Genomic DNA, 26,595 nt, shown 5'->3' with positions numbered 1-26,595 from the left:
ACTGTGCCACTGCACCAGCCCCCGGATCAAGCTTTCTAAAGGGCACCCTGGGAGGCAGCAGGTGATGGCATATTGGTCCCTGCCACCTACTTGGGAGAACGGGAATGAGTTCCAGGATCCTGGCTTTGGCCTGGCCCAACACTGGCACAGGCATTTGGGGAGTAAAGCAACGGATGGAAGATTCTCTCTCTCTCTCTCTCCTTTCAAATAAACAAATAAAACTTTTTAAAATGTTTTAATAATAAAATCCATACGATATCTTGGGGTCATTTGAAAAGTTTGAATGCTGAGTAAGTAATTTTAGGGAACTCCAGTTAGCTTTCTTGGCTATGAAAATAGTATTGGGTTGTAGATGCTGAATTAGAAAAGCTTATTCAAGGGCTAGGCCAGTGTCTCAGAGACAATCACACATCCACAGATATCTTTCATTACCTGTGTTTTGCCATGTGGGGGGCATCTGACAAATATTGCCTACTCATCTAGCCCAACTGTGTATTTCAGGATAAAGGACAGAAAGCGAATACCAACCCAATAAATAAATATAGTGCTGTGGGGGCCAGCATTGTGGCACAGCAGGTTAGGTCACAGCTTGTGATACTGGCATCCCCTATCTGGTGTGGGTCCCAGATGCTCCAATTCTGATGCAGCTTCCTGCCAATGCACCTGTGAAGTCAGAGAATGATGGTCCAAGTACTTGGGCCCCTGCGTCTGTGTGGGACACTGGGATGGAGTTCTTGGCCCTTGGCCAGTACCTGGCTATTGCAGCCATTTAGGGAGTGAACCAGCAAATTGGAGATCTCTCTCTCTCTCTCTCTCTCACTCTGCCTTTCAAATAAATAAATAAAACTTAAAAAAAAATAGTTGATGTGTAGATTAATATCCTCATTTTTTGGGAGATGTATGCTCAAATAATAAGGGATAAAAATGTCTTGATCTTTATAATTTACTTTGAAACAACATGTCAAACACAAATAAATATGAACACAACTTTTTTTGCTATATTCACAAATATGGGAAAATGTTGACAAAGTGTTAGTGACTGTTGGATTTAGGTTGTAGGTGTACAGATTTCCCTGATAGTATCCTTCCTATTGTTTTAAAAGATCCATAATAGGGGCTGGTACTGTGGCATAGTACGCTAAGCCTCCACTGGTGGTGCCAGCAACCCATATGGGTGCTGGTTCGGTTCCTGTCTCAGGGGTTCCTCTTCTGATCCAGCTCTCTGCTAATGGCCTGGGAAAGTAGCAGAAGATGGCCTAAGTGCTTGGGTTCCTGCACCCACATGGGAAACCTGGAAGAAGCTCCTGGCTCCTGGCTTCGGATCCATGAAACTCCAGCTGTTTCAGCCATCTGGGGAGTGAACCAGTGGATAGAAGACTTTTCAATCTGTCTCTCCTCTGTAACTCTACCTCTCAAATAAATAAATAAATAAATAAATTTTTTTTGAAGTTTCCATAATAAAAAGTTGCTTTTTGGTTTGGTTTGGTTCTGTAATATTTGCTCAGCTTCTAGAAGAAATCAACCACCCCTGTGTGGTGCTGGAGGGTGGTCGCTGCTCACGCCAGGCCCTTCACAAACATCTCCCCTCTCCCAGCTTATTACCTAAGAGCACTTACTGGAGGACTAAGGCTGCCATCTTGACTACATTCTTTAGCATTTATGGTTTAATGATGGTAATAGCCAGTCTAGAATGTGACCTACTTCTACCTGAGTTTCACTTGACTGGGGACAATGACATTTGCTGCTTTCAGAGTCAGCAGGTACTTTAACCCTTAGGACCATTTGTTTCCTTATTCTTTGGGAAATGACACAATCATGGGGCTCTGGTGTTGTGGCACAGCAGGTGAAGCCACCAGCATCCCATGTTCAAGGCCAAGTACCCGTTTCCAGTCTCAGCTGCTCCACTTCTGGTTCAGTTTCCTGTTAATGTGCTAACACACCTGTGAAGGCAATGCAGGATGGGCCGAGTATATCGGTCCCTGCCATCCACGTGGGAGACCAGGATGGAGCTCCTGACTTCTAGCTTCTGCCTGGCCCAGCCCTGGCTGCTGCAGACATTTGGGGAGTGAACCAGGAAATGGAAGAGCTCTTTCTGTCTTTCCTTCTCTCTGCCTTTCAAATAGATAAATAAATCTTTTAAGATTTTTATTTATTTACTTGAGAGCTAGAGTTATAGACAGAGATGGAGAGACAGCGAGACAAATCTTCCATCCACTGGTTCACTCCCCAAATGGCTGCCATGGCCAGAAATTGGCAGATCTGAAGCCAGGAGCTTCTTCTGGGTCTCCCACGTGGGTGCAGGAGCCTAAGGACTTGGGCCATCTTCCGCTGCTTTCCCAGGTAAAAAGCAGAGAGCTGGATTGGAAGAGCAGCAGCTGGGACATGAACTGGTGCCCATATGGGATGCTGGCGCCACAGGTGGAGGCTTAGCCTACTACACCACAGTGCCAGCCCCATATATAAATAAATCTTAAAATGAAAATAAAAGTAAACAAAACACAGGCGCCAGCTTTGTAGCCCAGCAGGTTAAGTTTGTGACACTGGTATCCCTTTTCAGACAGCTGGTTCAAGCAGCAGCTACTCTGCTTCCAATCCAGCTCTTTGCTAATGCACCAGGGTGATGGCCCAAGCGTGAGCATCTGCCACTCATGTGAGACCTGGATGGAGTTCCAGCCTCCTGACTTCGACCTGGCCAGCCAGGTTGTTGCAGCCATTTGTGGATTAAACCAGTGGATGGAAGATCTCTCTTTCCCTGATGCTTCCCCTTTCATATAAATAAGTACATTTTGGGGGCCGGTACTGTGGCGTAGCAGATAAAGCTGTTGCCTACAGTGCAGGCATCCCAAATGGGCACCAATTTGAGACCTGGCTGCTCCACTTCTGATCCAGCTCTCTGCTGTGGCCTGGGAAAGCAGTAGAAGATGGCCCAGTCCTTGGGCCCCTGCACCCACGTGGGAGACCAGGAAGAAGCTCCTGGCTCCTGGCTTTGGATCAGCGCAGCTTTGGGCTGTTGCAACCAGTGGATGGAAGACCTCTCTCTCTGCCTGTGCCTTTCAAAATAAAATAAATCTTAAAAAAGTACTTTTTTTTTTTTTTTTAAAGATGATCATAGGGGAGTAGGATGTCATGGAAAAGAAAGTACTATAATAAACTAACAAATGGGTCTGTGTTGCTAAAACCAGATGTTCCCATGCACCACTGGGAGAGCTGAAGATGGCACCTGGGGCTGCAGCATAAGCCACCAGCACGGTGAGGGCAGAGCTGAACAAGCAGCACCAAGGCCGGAGCAAGTCACTCCATGCTTCACGCTTCAAGACTGCTTCTAACCATCTCCAGCTTCTCTGCTCCACACGTTGGCTTTTTTTTTTTTTTTTTTTCCAAGATTTATTTACTCGAGAGGCACACTTAGGTCCTCCATCCACTGGTTCATCCCCAAATGGCCACAACAGCTGGAACTAGGCCGATCTGAAGCCAGGAGCTTCTTCAGGATCTTCTATGCAAGTGCAGTGGCCCAAGGACTGCTTTCACAGGCCATTAGCAAGGATCAGAAGTGGAGCAGCTGGGACTCAAACCAGTGCCATGTGGGATGCCTGCATTGCAGGCGGCAGCCTCAGGTTTTTTCTTCTAATTCACTAATTTCCCAGTCTGTTGTTTCACCTGCTTATGTCAATTCTAGTCTGCTGCTCCCTCCTTTACAAGGCCCTGCCCTTGCACAAAGGACTAAGCTCTTTCTCCGAGTGCTGTCAGCCTCCTAATCCCACCTCGTGAGCTGTTATGTTTCCTGGCTGCTCAGTCACCTTTTATTACACCTGCTGGCTTGCTGCTGCGGGGCCGGATCCCCCTGTGGTCCTGACCCTGGCTCCTAACGGTTGTCTCGCAAGGGAACTCCATGTGTGAGCTGGAGCACGCAGGTGTCCCTGGAGGACAGCTCAGTTTTTGTTCAGTCCTTTGGGAATCAGGTCACAATGTGTTGCTAAGCTACGGAGAACTGTTTTGGAAACATCAAGATTACTCAGTGAGCTCCCACAAACAGCTCCTTGGCTGCTCATCGGCCTCCCTACACGCACTTCCACGTCTCAGCCCAAGGAACCACTACCCTGAGTTCAGTACCTGGGAGCTTCACAGTTCAGAACTGTGCAGTAACAGGGCGGGTGGTGCACAGCGCTGAAGACTCTGCTCCAGCCCACACTGGAGTGCCTGGGTTCGAGACCCAGAATGAGTTCTGGGCTCCTGGCCACTGCAGGTATCTGGAGAGTGAACCAATGGGAGCTTTCTCTCTGCCTTTCGAAAGTAAAAAAAAAAAAAAAAAGCATTTTTAAAAAGATTTATTTTAAAATATTTGAAAGTCAGAGTTACAGAGGTCTTCCATCCACTGGTTCACTCCCCAAATGGCTGCAACAGCCAGAGCTGAGCCAATCTGAAGACACAATGCCCATCTCCCTGCCAACCGCCCTTTTTTAAAGATTTGAAAGTCAGAGAAGACAGATCACATCTGCTGGTAAAGATTCAATGAAGTGAAACATGTAAAATACCTGGCACTGATCTAAACACGAAACACATCGTGACTGCTAAAACGATGCAGAATGACATGCGGGAGCCAAACAGAATGATGTGCTTGGCACCTTCTAGCAAGAGTGCCTTCTCAGCTGGGAACAACTCAGACACACGGGTAAAAAGTAGATGTGTGCTCCTACCCACACCCCAGGCCCAATCCCCCTCTGCAAGTCACCTTAACTGACAACAGGCTGGTGGGTCTTCCCAAGAGTTTGATCTTGTCCTAAGAACGGGAGCCACCAGAGCTAAAGAAATGGTTTTTTTCAAACCTACTTGAAAGGCAAAGCTAGAGAAAGGTCTTTCATCCACTGGTTCACTCCCGAAACAGCCACAACAGCCAGAGCAGGGCTGGGGAAGCCGGGAGCCGGGAACTCCAGCCTGGTCACCCACATGGGTGGCGGGAGCCCAGGTGCTAGATTCACCTTCAGTTGCCTTCTCAGGCACATCAGGGAGCGGGATGAGAGCAGCCGAGCTTCAAACCAGTGCGCCATCTTGAGGCAGATGTCAGATGTCAGGTGCAGGAGTTAAGACGCCATGCTGGGATGCCTGCATTCCATACTAAGACTGGGTTTGTGTTCCAGCTTCCTGTACATCTGTACCCCAGGAGGCAGGTCACAGCCCACCCACCACGGGGGACTCCTTGACCCAGCCCTGGTTGTTACAGGCATTTGAGAGAACCACTGGTTGAAATGTTTGCCTCTGCCTTCAAATCAAAAACACCCAACTTTAATCCAGTTCTTTTAACACAGGGCTAGTTCAGTTTTGGGACAGGGACTAGAGCTCAGAACAGAAATGGCAGCAGGTGACCCTGTCCTCTGGGAGCACAGTGAGCAAAAACATGATTAAGGAAAATAAAGAAATCCTTGCTGGACTAGTGGGATAGAAAAGCAGGAAACATTCCCTAAGAACACATACTGTAAGCCCCTTAGAGATGGAGATTTGCTTTCTGCAGTTTATCTGTGATAGGAATATTCTAGAAACAAAACTTGTCTTAAATATTGTGGGGAGGGAGCCGGCACTGTAGCATAGCCTGCAGCGTTCACATCCCTTGGGTGCTGGTTCAGGCCCCAGGTGCTGCTTTACCTCCACCTCAGCTCCCTGCTCCTGTGCCTGGGAAAGCAGTAGAGGATGGCCCTGCACCCACCAGGAAATGCAGCCGGGGAGTGAACCAGCAGATGAAAGCTCTAACTCTACCTTTCAAATACATAAATCATTTTTAAACAACTTTATTTTCTTTTTCAAGTAAATTAAGGGGCTAGCCCTGCAGCACCAGCACCCCATATGGGCACTGGTTTGAGTCCTGACTGCAGCCTCTCCTGTTGAACTCCTTTCAAATAAAATAAATCTTTAAAACAAAAAACCCTCACACCCAAATCTGTTCCTCTGGGCATTATCTGTTCTGCTCCCCGCCCAGTTGTCTGCTAGGTAGCACCAACACAGGTGGTTCAAACTACATGAAAATGCCCATTACCTGCGGCCAATGCCGTGGCCCTCACCATGCCGTCAGAGCTGCAGTTCCAGGGTTCTGCCTCCAATCCAGCTCTGCAGTAACATGCCCGATAGTGGAAGGTGGTCCAAGTATTTAGGCCCTGGCACCCCTCAAGGGAGACCCAAGGTTCCTGACTCCTGGCTTCAGTCTGACTGAACCCTGATCATTATGGACGTTAGTGAGTGTACCAGTGAATTCTATCACTCTCAAATGTCTTAGAATTCTGAAGATGCACTTGTCCTTCAATTCCATTTGCACTCTCATGCTGCTGTCTCACCTCACACAGGGTACGCAGTGGGCTGCAGCTTCCTGCTGTCACACTCACCTGGGAAGCTGTCAGGGGCCCCGTTTTCACACGGAAACACAACCAGGAGCCTTTGGGAATACTGTTAATACCGGACATGAAAGTACTCTGGTAATCCCATTTTACACCTGTCTGTAAAGAAACACTTTGGTGCCAACCGCGGTGACTGTTCCCCGGTGTGATGCCACCTCCCACTTCCCTCAATTACTGCCTTGTGGGCCAGCGCTATGGCGCCTTGTTTGCACTGAGACCAATCCATTACTTGTTTTACTTATTTTATTGAAATTTTTTTGACAAAAACTGGTACTCATAACCTTTCCAGCTGACATGCAGGGGCCTCAAAATTTCTAGTATTTCTGCATTCGTTGATGGTCACTCAGGAAAACGCCAAAGACGCTGAGTTCCTATGGTCTGCCCCATCCTTGTCAGCAAACTCCTGAAGTCCACAAAAGGAACAAGTGTTAGAACCATGCTGGCAACCAGCAGTGAGCAGCCCCGGCCGTGGGGGAAGCACAGAGTGGATCAGGTGGTCTCAAAGATCCTCAGAGAAAGCTCAGAGACTCTAGTCCAACCAAGTCATCACGACCACTGTGTGCTGTGCTGGGAGCCCAAGCCAGTAACACTCACCACTGCACTCAAGAGGGCCGGCTCTGCACTCATCACAGCCCGAGGACGAACCAGCAGTCAGCCCAGCCACAACTGAGGCGTTCAGTCTGTCAGGGGGCACCGGCCCTGGCTGTTTCCAGAGCTCTCATCCTAGAGACATGAAAACCGGGCAACCATGAGACCAACAAGGAGACACAGCCCTGGCAGAAACCCCCGTGTCCGGTCTCCTAAACGAGTCAGAACTCATTTTTGACATCAGGACCAGGGTCAGAGACTCTAGTCTGTGAAATCATCATACCTGTTTAGGGAGACCTGGATCAAGGGATGCCATCTGGAAGAGACAGTACCCTCTAACAAATAAGGAAGCCAGGGATATAAGCAATAACAGCTGCACAGGAAGTAAGATCCACAAAGTGGTGCTTAGAAAATCACCAGGCGCAATATTTGCACCGTACCATGTGCTCATCAGGAACCAGGGAGAACTGGGACAGGGCTGTGGAGTAGTGAATTAAGCCAGAACGAACAGCCACATCCCATCAGAGTGCCAGGAGCCCCAGATGGTCTGCTTCCCACCCAGCTACCGCGCCTGGAAATAGAAGCTGGGTAAGTCCTGGAGTTCCTGCCAGGGACGGGGGCTTGCACTGCGGTGCAGGTCAAGCCACTTTTTATGCCAACATCCATCGGAGCACCAGTTCAAGTCCTGCGCACTCTGCTTCTGATTCAGCTATTTGCTAACGTGCCTGGGAAGACAATAGAAGATGGGCCAAGTGCTTGGGCCACTGCCACCCATACTGACACCCAAGACTCAATTCCTGGATCAGGGCTTTGGCCTGGGGCATCCCTGGCCGTAACAGTAAACCAGCAGATGCGTGATCTCTACGGCTCTTTCAAATAAACAAATCTTATTAAAAAAACCTAAGGCCACTGGGAGGCGCCATATACACTTGGGCTCACAACAGAAAAATGGGTGATGCAGACAGGTTTGAGGGTGAGCAAAAAATGCAGGGTACTGGGGCCAGCATCTCATATGGGTGCTGGTTCAAGTCCTGGATGCTCTACCGCCGATCCAGCTCTCGGCTATGACCTCAGAAAGCAACAGAAGACGGCCCAAGTCCTTGGGCCCCCACACCCACGTGGGAGACCTGGCTTCAGATCGGCACAGCTCTGGCCATTTCCAGAGTGAACCAGCGGATGAAAGACCTCTCTCTTCCTACCTCTCAAATAAAAAAGGGCAGATCTGGGACGGGGGTTGTGTTGTATTGAGTTAACCCACAGATGGTACGGCATGCATCCCATACCAGGGTCCCAGCTGTGCTTCCAATCCAGCTCCGTGCTTATGCGCCTGGGAAGCACAAGACAGCTAAGTACTGGAACTCCTACCACCGTGGAGGGAATGGGTTCCTGGCTTCAGCCCGGGGAAGCTAAGCAAGGGACAGAAGACTTGTCACTCTGCCTTTCAAAAAAAAATAATAAAAACAGACCTCGAGAGCGCCCCCACGAAGGACAAACGTGGGGACGAGATGGTCAGCGAGCAGGAGGGCTCCCGCAGGCAACACTCACCTTTTCCCGCTGGTAACACCGGGGGACGCCTCACATCCCCTAGTAAGGGAAATAAGAGAAAGATTACTAACCTGAGCCCTCCAGCCACCAACCTCCCCGAACCTGAGGTAGAGGGGCCGTCAGCGCGCTGCGGTGCTGGCCTCAGCGAGACACTCAGAGTCACCTGGGGTCATCATCAACCCTCGTCTGCCCACAAGGCCGCCAGGCACTCGAGCGCGCCACCGCCCGCGGGACCCACTCACCGGCCATCACGTCGCTGCGGAGCGGCCGGCACGCATCAGGGACCTAGAACCAAGTCGAGGAATTAGCAGAGCAAGGGGAGACTCCGGCGTTCCCGCCTGCGACCCGGGCTGGGTCAGATACAAGCAGTGGCGTCACAGAGACCTCAGAAACTCTAGTCTGTTAACAGTCGTTCATCCTGCTCAGCCCGGGAGTGCGGCCCCCAACCCCAGCAGCGCCCCGCGGTACCTATGCAAGCCAGTCCGCGCCGAGTCGGGCCCCCCGCCTGCCCCGTGCTCCATAGCAAAACGACTGAACGCAGCCCAGCCGGCATCCACCGCACAAAGAAGGGCGCGAGCCAGGCGGGGGCTATTTATGGCGGCGCGGATCGGGGGCCTGGTGGGCATGGCTGTCTTCTTATATGCCTGTCTCCACGTGCAGCATTTTGCCCATCGTTTGTCCAAATACGAATAAAAACACAGGAAATAAAGGCCTCGAAAGTATGTTGCACATCATTTCAGAGGCATGCTGCTAATACTGGGAGGTTTCTGTAAATTTTGGAAGACAGGCAGAAGAAAGTCCCCCGCAGCCGGTCTCGCGAGAGTTCGGCGCGTTCCCCAGCCGCGGCTCGCGAGGTCGAGGACCCCGCGCGCCCTCGCCCGCTATCGGCTGTCCTCGCTTGGGTCCGACCCGCGCCGCAGCACCCACCGCTCGGTGCCGCCACAGTCGGAATTGGCTCCCGCGCTGAGCCGGCGGACCTGTTACGCGTATTGAGCTTCGTATCTTTTAAATATTCAAAATAGTTTTATTATACTGCTGCATAATTATTTGCATATAGTTGAAATATAAAATTTGGTAAGAGTCTTTTTAGAAAATAATCTTAACATTAAAATTTTTTAAATTGGGGCTGACACTGTGGTGTGTTGGGCTAAGCCTCCGCCTGTGGGCGCCGGCATCCCATGTGGACGCCGGTTCGAGACCCGGCCGCTGCAATTCTGTCCAGTTCTCTGCTGTGGCCTGGGAAAGCCGTGGAGGATGGCCCTTGGGCCCTTGCACTTGCGTGGGAGACCTGGAGGAGGCTCCTGGCTTCGGATGGCCCCCGCTGCAGCCGTTGCGGTCATTTGGGGAGTGAACCAGGAGATGGAAGACTAATGTCTCTCCCTCTCATTAACTCTCAAATAAAAACACTTTTTTTAAAAAACATTTTATGTAATTGTACATATTTAGGGCTTATTATGTGATAATTTGATACGTGTACAGTGTGCTGTGATCAAATCAATTAGTATTCCCATCTCCTTAAACATCAAGTTTTTGTGTTGAGAAACTTCACACTCTTCCATTCTAGGTCTTTATATAACAAATTGTTATAATGAACTGTAGCCATCATCCTTTTCAATGTAGTTCTGCATTCAGGAGAATGGACATTGTCCTGCAACGCATCTCCACCTTCCCAAACTAAAAAGCTATCCCCGTTACACAATGACTCCCTAGCCCCCTGCACTGTGCCCTGTCTATGTGCAGTGAGTGGGTTGGGAATTGACCAAAAATGGTGCGAGTGCTCAGTACCCTCTGCCCAGCGCCGGTCCCCGGGGATTGGGAGCAAGCCCAGTTGGTGTGCAGTGGCAACAGCCAGGCCGGTCCCTTCCCCTCGAGGGGCTCTTCCTTAGCCCTGTGCTCTTCCCTTGCTCCCGCCACTGCAGATGTCATCCAGATCCCACCTCCTGGACCCTTGCGTGTAGAAGCACGAGTCTGGTGATGTGCTGGCATGTTTTCCTTCGTCTCTGAGAAAGTCACATACAAAAGGATGAATTGGGGGACCCTTGTCATACTCTGTCAGTCACACCCTTTCAGTTTCATAACACAGGTGCCAAGAAGCCGCGGCTCAGATTGGGACAGAGGCCACTGCGGGCACAGGAAACGTCTTTCCTTCTGCAGTTATTTCATGTCCTTCCTCTTCCCTCAAGGTTTCAGCCTTACATTAAAAAACAAACACAAAAAACACCCAAAAAAACCTTCCAAGAGGCCTCTGGTATTCCGCCGTTTATTTGATACATTTCTCAGCTCCTATAGGCCAAGTTCCACCGGGGGCTGATGTTGCCAAGTGTTTCAAGCTCCATGCTGTGTATGTGTACAAATAAGCCATGACTTCTCACATCCTGGCATTGCTTCCATTTGAATCCATTCCCTAATAAGGGAGTCATGAGTGTGTTTACTCAGCCTCTGGGATTCTTTTCCCGCTCATTAAACTGCTGCTGGAGAGCTCCCTGGCCTCTGATGGCTGATGGGCCTCTTGAGACTGCTGCCTCAAGCTCCAGCAGACTGCTTCTTACCCACCAGCCACTGCTCCATGGAGCACTCACATTTTCCTGACTTCCTTTCCCCAATTCCTAGTCCTCCTAAACATAAAGTCAGGAGCAGCCTCTGGTTTACTGGCTTCTCTCAACTTGGGCTGCACATTAGAAATACTTGGGCAGGGGCCAGTGTTGTGATATAATGTTTAGCCACCACCTGTGACACTGGCATCCCATACGGGCACCAGTTTGAGTCCAGTTCCCATCCAGCTCCCAGCTAATGCTCCTGGAAAAGCAGTGGAAGATGGCCCATAGTCCTTGGGTCCCTGCATGGGAGACCTGGATGAAGCTCCTGGCCCTTGGTTTCAGCCTGGCCCAGCCCTGGCCATTGTGATTATTTGGGAAGTGAACCAGCAGATGGAACATCTCTACTTCTCTCTCTGTGTAACTCTGCCTTTCAAATAAATAAAATAAATCTTAAAAAAATACTTGGGCAGTTTTAAATAAAAATACCACTTTGGCCCACACAGATTCTAATTTAGCCTGGGATTTGTATTTGTATTTTTCCCCCAAATGATTTTATTATACCATTAGGGTAGAACACCATGGCTCTAATGGCTTGAAGCTGAAGAATTGTTCCTTCTACTGCCTGTCAATTAACAACAAACTAAAAACCACCAAAAACAAACAATGAGAGAGAAAGCCCCACTTCCTGCTGCAGCAGAACCATTCAGCATATGCTGTGGTCAGAGGCTGTCACGTTATAATTTACCTTTGAAAATTGGCTCAGAAACCAAAGTAATTTTTGCTGTATTTTCCTATATAAGCTTTCAAAGAGGATTTCCTGTACTTTGTCATTGCTAAAATGTTTGATTTTGCCACCGGGTAAGGATTCAGTGACCGATATAACATGGAACGTTAATCAGTCTGATTCGGGAGGAATCTTTCAGGCTGAGTATAGGGGAGGAGAGAAGTCAGGATTCTCTCAGGCCGGTGGAGACTTAGAGACACCCAGTGGCTGCAGTAGGAGCCCTCAGGGAAGACTCTGCCTTGACCTTGCCTGGATCTCTCTGGCTCTATGCCTACCACTTTTTCTTTCCCTTCTTCACAATTAAATTTACTATTATGTTACACTGCTATAGTTTTGAAGGCCATTATTAAGTAGGGAAAAGAGCTTAATCTGGGGTACAAGCCTCACACACAGCCTGACATGAACCACCGAATGCCAACAGGGGCCAGGAAGTGGAGAAAAACTTTAGGCACCAAACCATCTGTAACGCATGTCATTTACCACCTTACAACTAAGACAACGAAAATACCCATGGCCATGACTCCAAATACCCATACTGCTCAGCAGCATGGCCCTTTGATCAAGAGAAAAATTCAAATAGAGAAGACGACTCCATTACACCTCCAGAAACACAAAGAGACAAACATTTTCAGTATTTTATTAATCATAGCTGAATAAACAAAATATAAAAATAAGCATCCCTACACTGTGATGATTTACAAAGCAAAGTTGTACAGACGGTGGCAGTATTGATTCATTTGAGAGGAAGAAGACAATCTTACAGTACAAACTTAGATTAACTACAAAAACTCCAACGAATATCTAGGTTACAACGAACTAATAACAAAGAAGAGCTAATTACTATCAAGTTATAACTTTAAAAGCAACTTACCAAGTAGACGGGTGACTTAAGTAAAAAAGGACAACAGTAAAGTCTTTCAGTCCCAGTTATATCGCAAATTAGTGAAATAAAGGAAATGTCCCTAATCGACCTCCTCGATGGTGGGCCCGGACCCAGGGCCGCCCCTGGCGCCCGCAGCCCCGAAGCCCCCGCCGGCCCCGGCCCCGGGGCCGCCCGCACCCTGGTAGAGCCCGCTGATGACCGGGTTGCACACCTGCTCCAGCTCCTTCCGCTTGTGCTCGAACTCGTCCTTGTCGGCCAGGGTGTTGGCGTCCAGCCAGGAGATGACCTCCTGGCACTTGTCCAGCACCCGCCGCTTGTCCGCCTCGCTGATCTTGCCCTTGAGCCCGTCGTCCTCCACGGCGCTCTTCACGTGGAAGGCGTAGGACTCGAGCGCGTTCTTGGCCGCCACGCGCTCGCGCTGCACCTCGTCCTCGGCCTTGTACTTCTCGGCCTCCTGCACCATGCGCTCGATCTGCTCCTTGCTCAGGCGGCCCTTGTCGTTGGTGATGGTGATCTTGTTGGCCTTGCCCGTGCTCTTGTCGGTGGCCGTGACGTGCAGGATGCCGTTGGCGTCGATGTCGAAGGTGACCTCGATCTGCGGCACGCCGCGCGGCGCCGGCGGGATGCCGCTGAGCTCGAAGCGCCCCAGCAGGTTGTTGTCGCGCGTCATGGCCCGCTCGCCCTCGTACACCTGGATCAGCACGCCGGGCTGGTTGTCCGAGTAGGTGGTGAACACCTGCGTCTGCTTGGTGGGGATGGTGGAGTTGCGCTTGATCAGCGGCGTCATCACGCCGCCCGCCGTCTCCAGCCCCAGCGACAGCGGCGCCACGTCGAGCAGCAGCAGGTCCTGCACCTTCTCCGACTGGTCGCCCATCAGGATGGCCGCCTGCACCGCCGCCCCGTAGGCCACCGCCTCGTCCGGGTTGATGCTCTTGTTGAGGTCGCGCCCGTGGAAGAAGTCCTGCAGCAGCTTCTGCACCTTGGGGATGCGCGTGGAGCCGCCCACCAGCACCACGTCGTGGATCTGCGCCTTGTCCAGCTTGGCGTCGCGCAGCGCCTTCTCCACGGGCTCCAGCGTGCCGCGGAACAGGTCCGAGCACAGCTCCTCGAACCGCGCCCTGGTGATGGACGTGTAGAAGTCGATGCCCTCGAACAGCGAGTCGATCTCCAGGTTGGCCTGCGTGCTGGACGACAGGGTCCTCTTGGCGCGCTCGCACGCCGTGCGCAGCCGCCGCACCGCGCGCTTGTTCCCGCTCAGGTCCTTCTTGTGCTTCCGCTTGAACTCCTCCACGAAGTGGCCCACCAGCCGGTTGTCGAAGTCCTCGCCGCCCAGGTGCGTGTCGCCCGCCGTGGCCTTCACCTCGAAGATGCCGTCGTCGATCGTCAGCACCGACACGTCGAACGTGCCCCCGCCCAGGTCGAAGATGAGCACGTTGCGCTCGCCCTTGCCGCTGCGGTCCAGCCCGTAGGCGATGGCGGCCGCCGTGGGCTCGTTGATGATGCGCAGCACGTTCAGCCCCGCGATCACCCCCGCGTCCTTCGTGGCCTGCCGCTGCGAGTCGTTGAAGTAGGCCGGCACCGTGATCACCGCGTTGCTCACCGGCTGGCCCAGGTACGCCTCGGCGATCTCCTTCATCTTGCTCAGCACCATGGACGAGATCTCCTCCGGGTAGAACGCCTTGCTCTCGCCCTTGTAGCTCACCTGCACCTTGGGCTTGTCGCCCTCGCTCACCACCTGGAACGGCCAGTGCTTCATGTCGGCCTGCACCACCGGGTCGCCGAACTTGCGGCCGATCAGCCGCTTCGCGTCGAACACGGTGTTCTGCGGGTTCAGCGCCACCTGGTTCTTGGCCGCGTCGCCGATCAGCCGCTCCGTGTCGGTGAAGGCCACGTAGCTGGGCGTCGTGCGGTTGCCCTGGTCGTTGGCGATGATCTCCACCTTGCCGTGCTGGAACACGCCCACGCACGAGTAGGTCGTGCCCAGGTCGATGCCGATCGCCGTGCCTTTGGCCATGGCGCTGCCGCGCGCTCTCGGCCGCGCACCGAGCCGGGGGTCTGGGGGCGGCGGGCGAGGAAGGCGGCTGCGAGCCGGGTCCTTGCCGGGAGCTGGAGGCGGACGGCGCCGCGCAGAGGGGGCCTGGGAGGCTGCGGGGCCGCGGGCTTGGCGCTGGGGGTCCTGGGGGTCCGGCCGCCGAGCAGGGTCGCGGTCGTGTGCGCTGCAGTCAGCCGCGGTCGGGGGCCGCCCGGGTTCTGCCGTTCGCCCCGGCGCCCGCAGCCGCCTTTATCCGTCGCGGCCGCGCCCCGCCTGCCGCCGCCTCGGCCAATCGGCGAGCTCGGGGCGGCCGCCGGTCTGGAATCTTCCAGGGGGTTCGGCTCGCGCCCCGCCCTCGGGCTCCCGGGCACCCGTTAGAGACCGGGGCGCCCGCCCTCCGCGGAACTTTCCAGACGCTTCTGGGAGTCCCTGGAGCGGCCCGGAGCCCCGGGGCGGGGGAGCCGCGGCGGGGCGGGAGGCGGCTGCGGGCTCCGCCTGCGCGGCGGCGGTGCCTGGACCCCTTAGTGTTAATGCGGGAACCGCGGGGCGGCTGCGGCTGCGGCCCTGACACCGGTTCCGTGGTTTAAGGGGGGACTGAGGGCTCCGCGGGTGCGCGGACTCCCAGAGCGCAGAGGGTGCGGGACTTTCCCGCAGGAGACGGCGCTCGGCGAGCTGTGGACGCTCTGAGGGCCCGTTGTGGGTGGGGGGCGTCGGGGAAGGGGCGCCTTCGGGTCTCCTTCCCGGGGTCCGGATGGGGGGCGCTGCCCGAGGGGCGCTCTGCCCCTCCCTCCCTCCGCTCCCGGCCCCTCCCTTCGGAGCGCTCTCCTCGTAGTTTTAAAGTGGGAACGGAGGGAACGGTGCAGTGTAATTTCGGACACTGTTTTTCACTTCAGTGTGGAATATCGGGCCAGGATGCTGGAGTAGAAAAGACCCGCGACCCCGTGAACAGCAGGTGTTAGGATGCGGGGGCGGCTCTGACCGAGGACGAGGAGCGCTGAGGTGGGGGAGGACAGCGCTATGTCAGTCGCTCCTCTTACCTGGGACTGGACCGGAGGTTAGCACAAAAAAATTTTCGCAGACCGTCGTGGTCTTTAAAGCCTAGGTGGCGTCCCGAACACCCCACCCCCCCACCCCCCACCCCGCCTAGTCCCCTCAGCCCCTCCCTCCTTTCTGTGTTACTTTAATTCCTGGTTTATTTCGTCTTGGTTAGGGTGGCAAAGGTTCATCATCTGAGCCCCATTCGATCTTCTGCCTTCGTGTCAGCTACACTGTTCTCTTTCAGTCTAAAAGCAACTGAGTGGTGGCCTGGCTTGGCGGAACGTTCAGGCTTTTACAGCCAATACTATGGGTCACCGCGTTTCGTCAAGGGCCTGGTTTTGGCAAACTCTCAGGGCGAGGCAGAAGGGGTTGCAGGGCAAATTCCAGTTCTAGCTCTGTAATACCGGGTGATTTGTCATGCATTGAATTCGCCCACTTAGGTTTTTATCCTGCATAGCAATGCTCTGAATATCCCCTTCCTCCTATTTGAACGCAGTTACACTTGCTAATTTGCCTTTTTTGTTCTTCATCCTTTGTGGGAACACAAGGTCCCTTGTTAGGCACCCGAATAGAAACTGTGAGGGACATTGTAGTGGTGTTGAGTTGACACCCATGAGCAAATCAAACCCTCTGCTGTACGCACACGTCTGTATGCACAGGTGGGAGGAAGCCTGCTCCCGCTCAGCTGGCATTTTCAGGTACAGCCTGTCTGTCTCCCAGTCTCTTCCTTCTCTCTGTCTCTGTGTGCCTGTCTCTGCTTTCATTTCCACAATCCAAATATTTTTTCTTGGGATCCAAGGATGTTCAATTATGTATGCCCCCATTTGCTGATCTAAACCTATGTTGCAAGCGGTAAGGATCCTGTGTGTGTGTGTGTGTGTGCGCACTTCCATGCATTGTGCAGGCAGGCGTGCTGCTGTGAAGACACACGCAGCTCCAGTGAATCAGCACCTAGTCTAGTCAGGTCAGACTTGAGGAATTTTCCATTTGCATTGCGGTCCCTGGCTGGGGATTCCCCGCACTTTCATCTTAATCGGGGAGTGTTATCACTTCAGAGTCCTTGGTCTCACCTTCTCCCTCTGAGAGCCACCTCCTCCTCCTCCACAGTTATCCTCACTGTCACCCACCACCACTGCACTCTGTATTCACTCTTCCTTCCCAGAGCTGCAGTACAGGACACGTCTCCCCTGGTTTTTTTTTTTTTTTTTTCCTTGAGAATTTATGTATTTGAGAGGTAGAGCTACAGAGACAGAGAGAGGAAGAAACAGAGAGAAAGTCTTCCATTCCATTTATTGGGCCACAGTGCCGTCCAATAAATTAATCTTTAAAAATAAAATAAAATAAAAACTTTTATTTTTTGAACTGTAGAGTGACAGAGAGGGAGCAAGAGAGATCTTTCATGAGCCGGCTCACTGTGCAGTTGGCAGAAGCCAGGACCCAGGAACTTCATCTGGGTCTCTCATGTGGGTGGTCGGGGCTGAAACACTTAACGCAGCATCTGCTATGTCCCAGGCATTATTAGCAAGGAGCTGCTTGGGAACTGGAGTATCTAGGACTTGAACTGGGACTCCAACATGGAATACAGACCTGCAAAGTACCAGTTTAACCCATTAGGCCATAAGGCCCACCCCTACTTCTTTGCCTTTGAGAAGCTTTATGCCCTATATCCTGACATCCTGGAAGCAACGCCCTCCACAGCTTTAGGTAGTAAACCTCTTTGAAACTTGGTTGTAGGACTGGTGTATTGCAACAGCTTAAGCCATGGCCTGGGACGCCATCATCCTATGTGAGCTCTAGCTACTCCACCTCTTACCCAGCTTGCTGTGAATTTACCTGGGAAAGTAGCACAAGATGGTCCAAATGCTTGGCTGCCAGACACCCATGCAGGAGAAATGGACAGAGTTCCAGGCTCCTGGATTCAACGCGGCCCAGCCCTGGCTACTGCAGCCATTTGGTAAGTGAGCCGGCAGATGGGAAATCTCTGTCTCTCCTGTGTCCCCCTCCCCCTTTTTAATCTGCCTTTCAAATAAATAAAACTTTAAAAATTTTAAATATAAAAATTGGTTGTATCAGAAAGGATGAATATCTTGCAACTGCATAGAAGTGATAATTGGATAACATTGTAAAGGTACTAAATACCACTGAACAGAGCCGGCGCTGTGGTGTAGTGGGTAAAGCCATTGCTTGCAGGTCCGGCATCCCCTATGGGTGCTGGTTTGAGTCCTGGCTGCTCCACTTCCAATCCAGCTCTCTGCTATGGCCTGGGAAAGCAGTAGAAGATGGCCCAAGTCCTTGGGCCCTTGCACCTGTGTGGGAGACCTGGAAGAAGCTCTTGGCTCCTGGCTTCAGATTGGCATGGTTTTGGCCATTACAGCCATCTGGGGAGTGAACCAGTTGATGGAAGACCTCTCTCTCTCACTCTCACTTTTGCTTTCTCATGCTCTCTCTGCCTCTGCCTCACTGTAACTCTGCCTTTCAAATAAATAAATAAATCTCTATAAAAATAAAATAAATACTAGTGAATGGCACACTTCAAAATGGTTAATTTTATATTAGTGAATTTTTCAACAAAGGACAGTAAAACAGGGCCCTCATTGTGGCAGGAGGGTTAAGCCTCTGCCTGTGAGGCCAGCATTCCATATGGGCACTGATTCAAGTCCCTGCCTGTTCCATTTCCTATCCAGTTCTGTGCTAATGGGCCTGAGAAAGCAGCTGGAAATGGCCCAGTCTTGGGGCCCCTGGACGCACATGAGAGGTCAAGATGGAGTTCTAGGTTCCGGGCTTCAGCTTGACTCAGCCATGGCCATTGAGGCTATTTGGAAGTGAACCAACAGATGGAAGATTCTCTCTCTCTCTTTCTAACTCTGCCTTTCAAATAAGTAAATACTTCTTTTGAAAAAAAAATCACTACTATCAACATAACATAAAAGCACTTTATTTATTGGTACATAACCCAAAGCCCAACAAACCTTCACTGAATGTTGAATAAAATGCAGAATTTCAGGAATGGCACATACAGGTACACTCTGCTTTGGCAGTTGGGAACTGGAAAAGAAATCTAAGAGATGCTCCTTTTCCTATAGAGCCTATAGAGGCACAGTTCACCCACATAGTAGTTCAACTGTAGCACTGGGGATCTTGTCACAGTGTAAATATTGGGTATAAGCATTTGTTAGAGGATGCCCTCTATCCACTAGACCTACAGTAGCATTTGGGACTCTCACCTGAAGATAACAGAGTGACTTGTTAAGCCAGCAGCCAATACTACTCCTTTGGGGTTGGGAGAGGGTGGTTAGGAAGGGGTGCATATTGGGAAGGACCTACCAAATACTTCTCATTAGAGATAGAGATTAAAATAACTTTGAGTTGAGAAAAGAGCTCCTATGATCAGATCAGTTAAGGTTATCCAGACGTGCTTAAAAAACTGACAGTTATGGCTGGCGCCGCGGCTCAACAGGCTAATCCTCCGCCTTGCAGCGTTGGCACACCGAGTTCTAGTCCCGGTCGGGACACCGGATTCTGTCCCGGTTGCCCCTCTTCCAGGCCAGCTCTCTGCTGTGGCCCGGGAGTGCAGTGGAGGATGGCCCAAGTGCTTGGGCCCTGCACCCCACGGGAGACCAGGATAAGCACCTGGCTCCTGCCTTCGGATCAGCGCGGTGCGCCGGTCACAGTGGCCATTGGGGGGTGAACCAAGGCAAAGGAAGACCTTTCTCTCTGTCTCTCTCTCTCACTGTCCACTCTGCCTGTCAAAAAAAAAAACAAAAAAAAACAAAAAAAAACCTGACAGTTATTACCTGCCAGTGTACCCTAGCAGACTATGTTCACTTTATAAGCTCATGGAAGTCAAGTTGAGGGAATGGTAGAATTAGCAAAAACTATTCAATGCCATCCATGGAAGAAGTGATGTTTGGGGTAGCAGAGGGACTTTAAGAAAGAGGAGGGGCATCAGGAAAAATAACTATAAGTGTGGAAAGGAATTTGAATACCTGGGGTGGGTGTTGTGGCACAGCAGGTTAAGCCACCTCTTGGGACACCTACACCCCATATCTCTGGGCCTATTTAATCCTTGGGAACTCTGCTTCCAATCCAGCTATCTGCTGATGCACCAGAAAAGCAGCAAATGATGGCTCAGGTGCTTGAGTCGTTGTCACCCAGTGGGAGACCCAGATGGAGTTTTTGTCTCCTGTCCTAGGCCTGGCCCACGCTGGCTCTAGTAGGCTTTTGGGGAATGAACAAGCAGATAGAGGCTTCTCTGTTTTTCTCTTCCCTCTCTGTCATGCTTTCAAATAAACAAATCTCTCTCTCTCTCCCTCTCTCTCTCTCCTAGTTTATTTATGTATTTATGGCAGAGAGAGAGAGAGAGAGAGAGAGAGAAAGAGAGATCTTCCATCCACTGGTTCTCTCCCCAATGGCCGCAACAGCCAGGGTTAGGCCAGGCTGAAGCAGCAGCCAGGAGCTTCATCTGAGGGTCCTATGTGGGTGCAGGGGCCCAAGTACTTGGGCCATCCTCTGGTGCCCTCTCAGGCACATTAACAGGGAGCTGGATCAGAAGTGGAACAGCCAGGACTCAAACCAGCACCCACATGGGATGCCAGCACTGCAAACGGTGGCTTAACCCATTATGCCACAATGCTGGTCTTTCAAATACATAAATCTTTTTTAAAAAAGATTTATTTTATGTATTGTAAAGACAGAGGTAAAGAGAGGTAGAGAGAGAGAGAGGTCTTCCATCTGCTAGTTCACTCCCCATATGGCTGCATCAGCCAGGGCTAGGCCAGAAGCCAGGAGCCAGGAGCTTTTTCCGGGTCTCCCACTTGGGTGCAGGGGCCCAAACACTTCGGTCATCCTCCCATGCCCTCCCAGGTGCATTAGCAGGGAGCTGGATCAGAAGCAGCGCAGCTGGGACCTGAACTGGTGCCCATATGGGATACTGGCGCTGCAAGTCCAGGCTTTAAATGGCTCTGCCACAGTGCCAGCCCCCAAATAAACAAATCTTTAAAAATCAAATATCTTCCCTGATTCCAATCACCTAAGTCTTCCTACGCTAGTCTCCTAGTCCTCAGAAGACAGGAGACTATGGTAGTTAAGAATAGTTGTATAAGGCATCTCAACACAGAATATTGCTTTGTTCATAACTAGATAGATTCCTGATCTTCATAAGATTAGGAATCTTCAAAAGATTACTAAAAGGGCCACTGCTGTGGTGCGGCAGGTTAGCTCCCTGCCGGTGTGCCCAGGGGAAAGCAGGGGAAGATGGCCTAGATGCTTGGGTCCCTGCACCTAGTGGGAGATTCGGAAGAAACTTCTGGCTCCTGGCTTCAGACTGACCTTGCCACCCCCCCCCCCCCCCGGCTGTTTGGAGAGTGAACCAGCTGTGGAAGATGTCTCTTTGTGTGCTTCTGTGTCTGATTCTGCCTTTCAAATAAAATCTTCAAAAAAGAAAAGATCCTGAGAAAAGTACCAGGGCTACACAAAATTCACCTTTTCTTCTTTTTTCCTTTTAAATGTTTATTTATTTGAAAGGAAAAGTAACCAAGATGGAGGGAGAGAGACAGAGATCTCCCAACCACTGGTCACTCCCCAAATGGCTACAAGGAAGCCAGGAGTCCAGAGCTTTATCCTGGTCTCCCACCTGGGCTTTCCCAGGCACATTAGAAAGGAGCTAGACCAGAGTGGAGGAAACCAGCCGTGGGCTTAACCACAAGCCGGCCCCTAAAATTCACTTTCTTAAAAGTGAGAGAAGTGGAAAGGAACAGGACTTGGAGCTCAAAGACAAGCTGGGGCTGGGTCGGTGGGGAGCCGGGATTGGCGGTCACCCCTCTAGGTGGTCTCTGCGCCTGTCCCCAGGGGATCCCGTGCAGCTCGGCCCCTCTCCTTCTCCTAGTACCGCTACCCAAACGGACGTTTCCTGAGCGGGGCGCAGTGGGGGCAGGGGCAGAATCCTCGCCCGGCGCTGCCCGCCCACCCGTGTCAGCCAGGGAGAGGGCACCGCAGGGGAGCAGGGGCCAGGTCCACAGTCGGCTCCCGGGACAGCTGGGGGATGCAGACCCGCTCCCTGCCACAGGTCCACAGGGGCCGAGGGCCTGGAGGCGGCGGGGAGGCGACCGCCCACGGAAAACAGGGGCTCCAGGTCCCTGCTCCACCGGGGCCCCGCCTCCTGCCCCGGCCCCCTGCGTCCCAGTCACTCAGGCCTGGCCTGCTTTGCCCTATTGTTGGCTGGGCCAGGAATCCTCTGGTCGGGCAGGCAGGCAGGCGGGACAGTCCTGTCGTTATAATTAGAACACTCCTCAACAAACAAGGACTCCACCCCAGGCACCAACCCCAACCCCAACCCCACCCCTACCCTGGGATATCAGGCTGAGTCAGAACTCAACATTAGCATCCAGAAGGTTCTGTGAACCGTGTGCCAGCCCTGCCAAGGCCCGGGGCTGTGCCTGGTTTCTCCTGATTCTGCCTGCCAGCCTCTTCTGTAGGGAGGTGGGGGCTGGGCTAGGAGAAGCTGGAAGGGGGAGGGGGAGCCTGGGGAGGCACACACCCAGGGGCTCAGGATGCTCCACTGGCCTGGCCTTTACTCCCACCCCCTTCCTCTGTGCCTATTTGTTTGCCTCCTCTTATTTACGTTTGTTTTGAAAGCTTTCCTTTATTATTTGAAGGGCAGAGTACCCACAGAGGGGGGAAGACACACGTAGAGAGACTAAGTGACCTTTCATTACCATCCACTCTCCAAAATGGCTGCAATAGTCATGGCTGGGCCACGCCTGGAGGCTGGAGCCAGGAGCCTGGAATTCCATCTGGGTCCCCCAAGTGGATGGCAGGGCCTGTGTACTTGGACTGTTTTCTGCTACTTTCCCAGCTGCATTGGCAGGGTGGATCAGAAGCAGACCAGCCTGGACTGGAATGTTGCTCATGTGGGGGCTGAGCCAGAAGCCCAGCCGGTTTTCCTCCTTTTAGAGAATGAAACACTCAGGTTAGGGAGCCTGTGACACAGTGCGAGGACACATAGGTCCCCTCACTGAAGCTCACCTGTCATCTGGGTTACCAGATCAAGCCTCGGAACCTCCTTGATCCTTGGTGCTCACTGTGAACATGGAAAGTTTGAACTGAATGGCCTGTGCCTAGAGATCTTGTAACAGTTCTTAGGTTCAGCTGAAAGTAACTCAAACTGGTAGTGGTTCCCAGCCTCAGTAGGAATGACTGGGTTGTCAGATGCAATAGTGTGGGGTCTCCTGCAAAAAAAAAGGCGGGGGGGGGGGGAGGTGGAGCAAACTTCTGAGCACGTATTCTGAAACAGGCAGTAGTTCTGCTTTAAAGATAAGCAGATGGAGACTTATCTGTTTAATGATTGATTGGAAAAAGATAAGAAAAACAGCTTCAAGCAAGCAGCAAGCAGATAAAAACCTCGGTCCCTACGGTTTTTGTTGTTGTTGTTGATTTTATTTATTTAGTTTTTTTGACATGGCTGGAAGTATAGGGCTCCCATATCACTGCAGCTTTTGCAATTTAGTTATTAAGAACGGCTGCCTGTGGGCCTCCTATGTTAACTCTTTTGCTTTCTTCTGGATAAATTTAGAATTATACCAAATGAATGCACTCGAGGAGAAAGCAATACTGTTGGAGAAACTATGAGTAAAAGGAGAGAGAAGAAAAGAAGATCCTGTAACATGAGGCGGAGGAAGGTGCTGCTCCCCGAACCCTCTCACTGCTGTGGAAGTCACTGTTCTTGCGCTCTTCTCGCTGGTCCCCTTTCCCCATAAAAGTACCTGACAGCCCACCCATCTTCTGAACTCCAAACCCATCTTAAAAAGTCTAACTTTATAATTAATCAGATTAAAATCTTCCTGGGATTCTTGTAGTCACCTTAGATAGCAATCAAGCCCGTCACTGGGCTTCTGTCTTGGGAACCATCCAGCCCCAAAGACACAACCCACATGACCCCCTTCTTGTAGAGAAATAGACACAGAATGTAGATGTGTAGCTTCCCACGTCAATCCATAGAGACAAACGGTACACAGAAAGTAGGTCAACTATAACACTGTAGACTTGACCACAGGAGTAGAGGATCGTGGGTTCCCGGAGGACACGCCCAGTGGAGGTTTTCTGCCACCCCAGCAGCAGCAGCAGCAGCAGCAGCAGCAGCAGCAGCAGAGCCTTATCACCCCACCTGCCTGCCGGCGGAGATGTGCTGGATGCCATGGGCTTCAAACTCTGAATTGCAAATTTGTGGAGTAGAAAGAAGAGAACTCAGAAGTGCCAGTGGTGGTGGTGGTGGATGGTGAGAAAGATTCCACAGGCAGGGGTGAGACTTAGGGTCTACAACACTAGGCATTGAGGATGAAAGTGTGGGGGAATCTGCAGCCAGAGACCATATAGAGAAATGGAAAATTCCTCAGGTTTGACTTGTCTGACTAGACTGGGGAGGTGATTCACCTGGGAGCTGCATCTGATTGCCAAAGTTTTCTCTACCTGCACAAGCGTGCACCTGCACACACATACAGAATTGCTATCTCTTGCAATATGGGTTTATATCAGCAAATGTGGAAATAAACTATTGAATATCCTTGGACCCCAGAAAGAAGTGTTTTGATTGTGGGTGTGGTGTGGGGGTGGGTAGGGAGAGGGGGGGTAAGAGAAAGAGTCTGAAAATGCCAATTGAAAGGAAGTAGACAAATTTCATCAAAAACTGCCTCCTGTCACTTGTGCAGAAGACAATATGGTATAGTTGGGCCAGCGCTGTGGCGTAGCGGGTGAAGCTGCCGCCTGCAGTGCCAGCATCCCATATGGGTGCTGGTTCGAGTCCCAGCTGCTCTTTTTCTGATCCAGCTCTCTAGTATGGTCTGGGAAAGCAGTAGAAGATGGTCCAAGTCCTTGGGCTCCTGCACCCATGTGGGAGAAACTCCTGGCTCCTGGCTTTGGATCTGTGCAGCATTGGCCATTGTGGCCATAGGGAAGTTAACCAGCGGATGGAACACACCTCTCTCTCTCTCTCTGCCTCTACCTCTCTGTAACTCTGCCTTTCAAATAAATAAATCTTTTTTTTAAAAAAAAAAAAGATAAAATATGCTATAGCAATGGGTTAATTTTTTTCCATGGGATGTGAACTCAGTACTGTTACTTTAATGTCCCTCACTTTTTCATTTCAGGTGCATAACAGGAGATCTTGCCATCTCCCGAAGGACAAAGGCCAAAAGGGCAAAGTAAATTACTAAATGTGTTTAAAACAAGAGGGAGAGACACGCAGGGCATTGGTCTCTAGGATAAAACTTGAATGGGTGAATTAACAAAGAACCCGCGGTTTTACAGGAGCTAAACCAGAATCTGGCTTCAACCCTCCCGCTTGCCCAGACAATGTGCTTCACCATGACCCCTGCCAAACAGCTGTGGTGCCTGTTTGCTGTTCAAGAAGCCAGAGCAGCCCACCCCACCCTGTGAGCTCACTGCTCCTTAACATTTACAATAAAGGTGTTGAGGAGTTTAGTGGCACAACCACATGCAGAAGCTCAAACTGGGACTCTAATCCTGGCCCTGTCAGCAACCCAAATGAACCAAAAATTCAGAAGGGAGACCCAACACTGGGAATGGTGAGGAACCCGAAAAGCCCGCAAAACCTTCAGGTCAGCAAATGCTATATGAATTTTTAAAAAAGATTTCTTTATTTGAAATGCAGATTTACAGGGAGGCAGAGAGAGAGAAGAGAAGAGAGAGAGAGAGATGCCTTCCATCCACTAACTCCTGAAGTGCGCCATCAGAAGCCAGGAGCCAGGAGCTTCTTCCGGGTCTCCCACGTGGGTGCAGGGGCCCAAGGACTTGGGCCATCTTCTACTGCTTTCCCAGGCCATAGCAGAGAGCTGGATCGGAAGTGGAACAGCCAGGACACTAATTGGCACTCATATGGGATGCTGGCTCTGCAGGCGGTAGCTTTACCCCCTACGCAGCAGCGCCAGACCCGAATTATTATTTTTATCATTTTTCTTTCTAAAACCCGGATCCAGGACGAATCAAAGAAGTGCAACTTTGGCAGCGCTGCCCTTCCCCACCTCAGCGCTCCCCGACCTCGGTCAGAGCCGCCCCCGCACCCTAACACCTGCTGTCCACAAGGATCGCTTGTCTTTTCTACTCCAGCATCCTGGCCCGATATTCCACACTGAAGTGAAAAACAGTGTCCGAAATTACACTGCACCGTTCCTTCCGTTCCCACTTTAAAACTACGAGGAGAGCGCTCCGCGGGGAGGGGCCGGGTGCGGAGGGAGGGAGGGGCAGAGCGCCCCTCGGGCAGCGCACCCCATCCGGACCCCGGGACGGAGACCCGAGGGCGCCCCTTCCCCGACGCCCCCCACCCACAACGGGCCCTCAGAGCGTCCACAGCTCGCCGAGCGCCGTCTCCTGCGGGAAAGTCCCGCAGCCTCTGCGCTCTGGGAGTCCGCGCACCCGCGGAGCCCTCAGTCCCCCCCTTAAACCACGGAACCGGTGTCAGGGCCGCAGCCGCAGCCGCCCTGCGGTTCCCGCATTAACACTAAGGGGCTCGGGCACCGCCGCCGCGCAGGCGGAGCCCGCAGCCGCCTCCCGCCCCGCCGCGGCTCCCCTGCCCCGGGGCTCCGGGCCGCTCCAGGGACTCCCAGAAGCGTCTGGAAAGTTCCGCGGAGGGCGGGCGCCCCGGTCTCTAACGGGTGCCCGGGAGCCCGAGGGCGGGGCGCGAGCCGAACCTCCTGGAAGATTCCTGACCCAGAGGCCTGGAATATTTAAAATGGTTTTTTATCATCTGCAGTTTTTATTCTCTAAAATCACTTGCAATCAGATTTATGGAGACTCTA

General features: G+C 51.9%; 1 protein-coding gene, 1 long non-coding RNA gene and 3 other non-coding genes across 5 annotated transcripts; all 5 read right to left on the bottom strand.

Moving 5' to 3' along the window:
* Nucleotides 1-6,609: 6,609 nt before the first annotated feature.
* On the bottom strand, nucleotides 6,610-9,067 carry LOC133756821 (uncharacterized). Its single transcript, XR_009865541.1, has 5 exons — nucleotides 8,982-9,067; nucleotides 8,756-8,798; nucleotides 8,514-8,552; nucleotides 6,975-7,103; nucleotides 6,610-6,783 (listed from the first exon to the last, which is right to left on the bottom strand). It is a non-coding gene; the product is annotated as an uncharacterized LOC133756821 (long non-coding RNA).
* On the bottom strand, nucleotides 6,859-6,941 carry LOC133757275 (small nucleolar RNA ZL8). The gene has a single exon (XR_009865646.1). It is a non-coding gene; the product is annotated as a small nucleolar RNA ZL8 (small nucleolar RNA).
* On the bottom strand, nucleotides 7,187-7,253 carry LOC133757244 (small nucleolar RNA SNORD52). Its single transcript, XR_009865618.1, has one exon. It is a non-coding gene; the product is annotated as a small nucleolar RNA SNORD52 (small nucleolar RNA).
* LOC133757247 (small nucleolar RNA SNORD48) lies at nucleotides 8,632-8,693 on the bottom strand. Its single transcript, XR_009865621.1, has one exon. It is a non-coding gene; the product is annotated as a small nucleolar RNA SNORD48 (small nucleolar RNA).
* A 3,388-nt stretch (nucleotides 9,068-12,455) lies between the features above and the next one.
* On the bottom strand, nucleotides 12,456-14,963 carry LOC133755792 (heat shock 70 kDa protein 1B). Its single transcript, XM_062185870.1, has one exon. The coding sequence runs from the start codon at nucleotides 14,729-14,731 to the stop codon at nucleotides 12,797-12,799; it is 1,935 nt and encodes a 644-aa protein (XP_062041854.1). The 5' UTR covers nucleotides 14,732-14,963; the 3' UTR covers nucleotides 12,456-12,796.
* Between the last annotated feature and the right edge of the window lie 11,632 nt (nucleotides 14,964-26,595).

Source organism: Lepus europaeus, chromosome 3 (genome assembly GCF_033115175.1).
Source record: "Lepus europaeus isolate LE1 chromosome 3, mLepTim1.pri, whole genome shotgun sequence".
Classification (NCBI taxonomy): Eukaryota; Metazoa; Chordata; class Mammalia; order Lagomorpha; family Leporidae; genus Lepus; species Lepus europaeus.
This window is presented reverse-complemented; position numbering and strand designations above follow the sequence as displayed.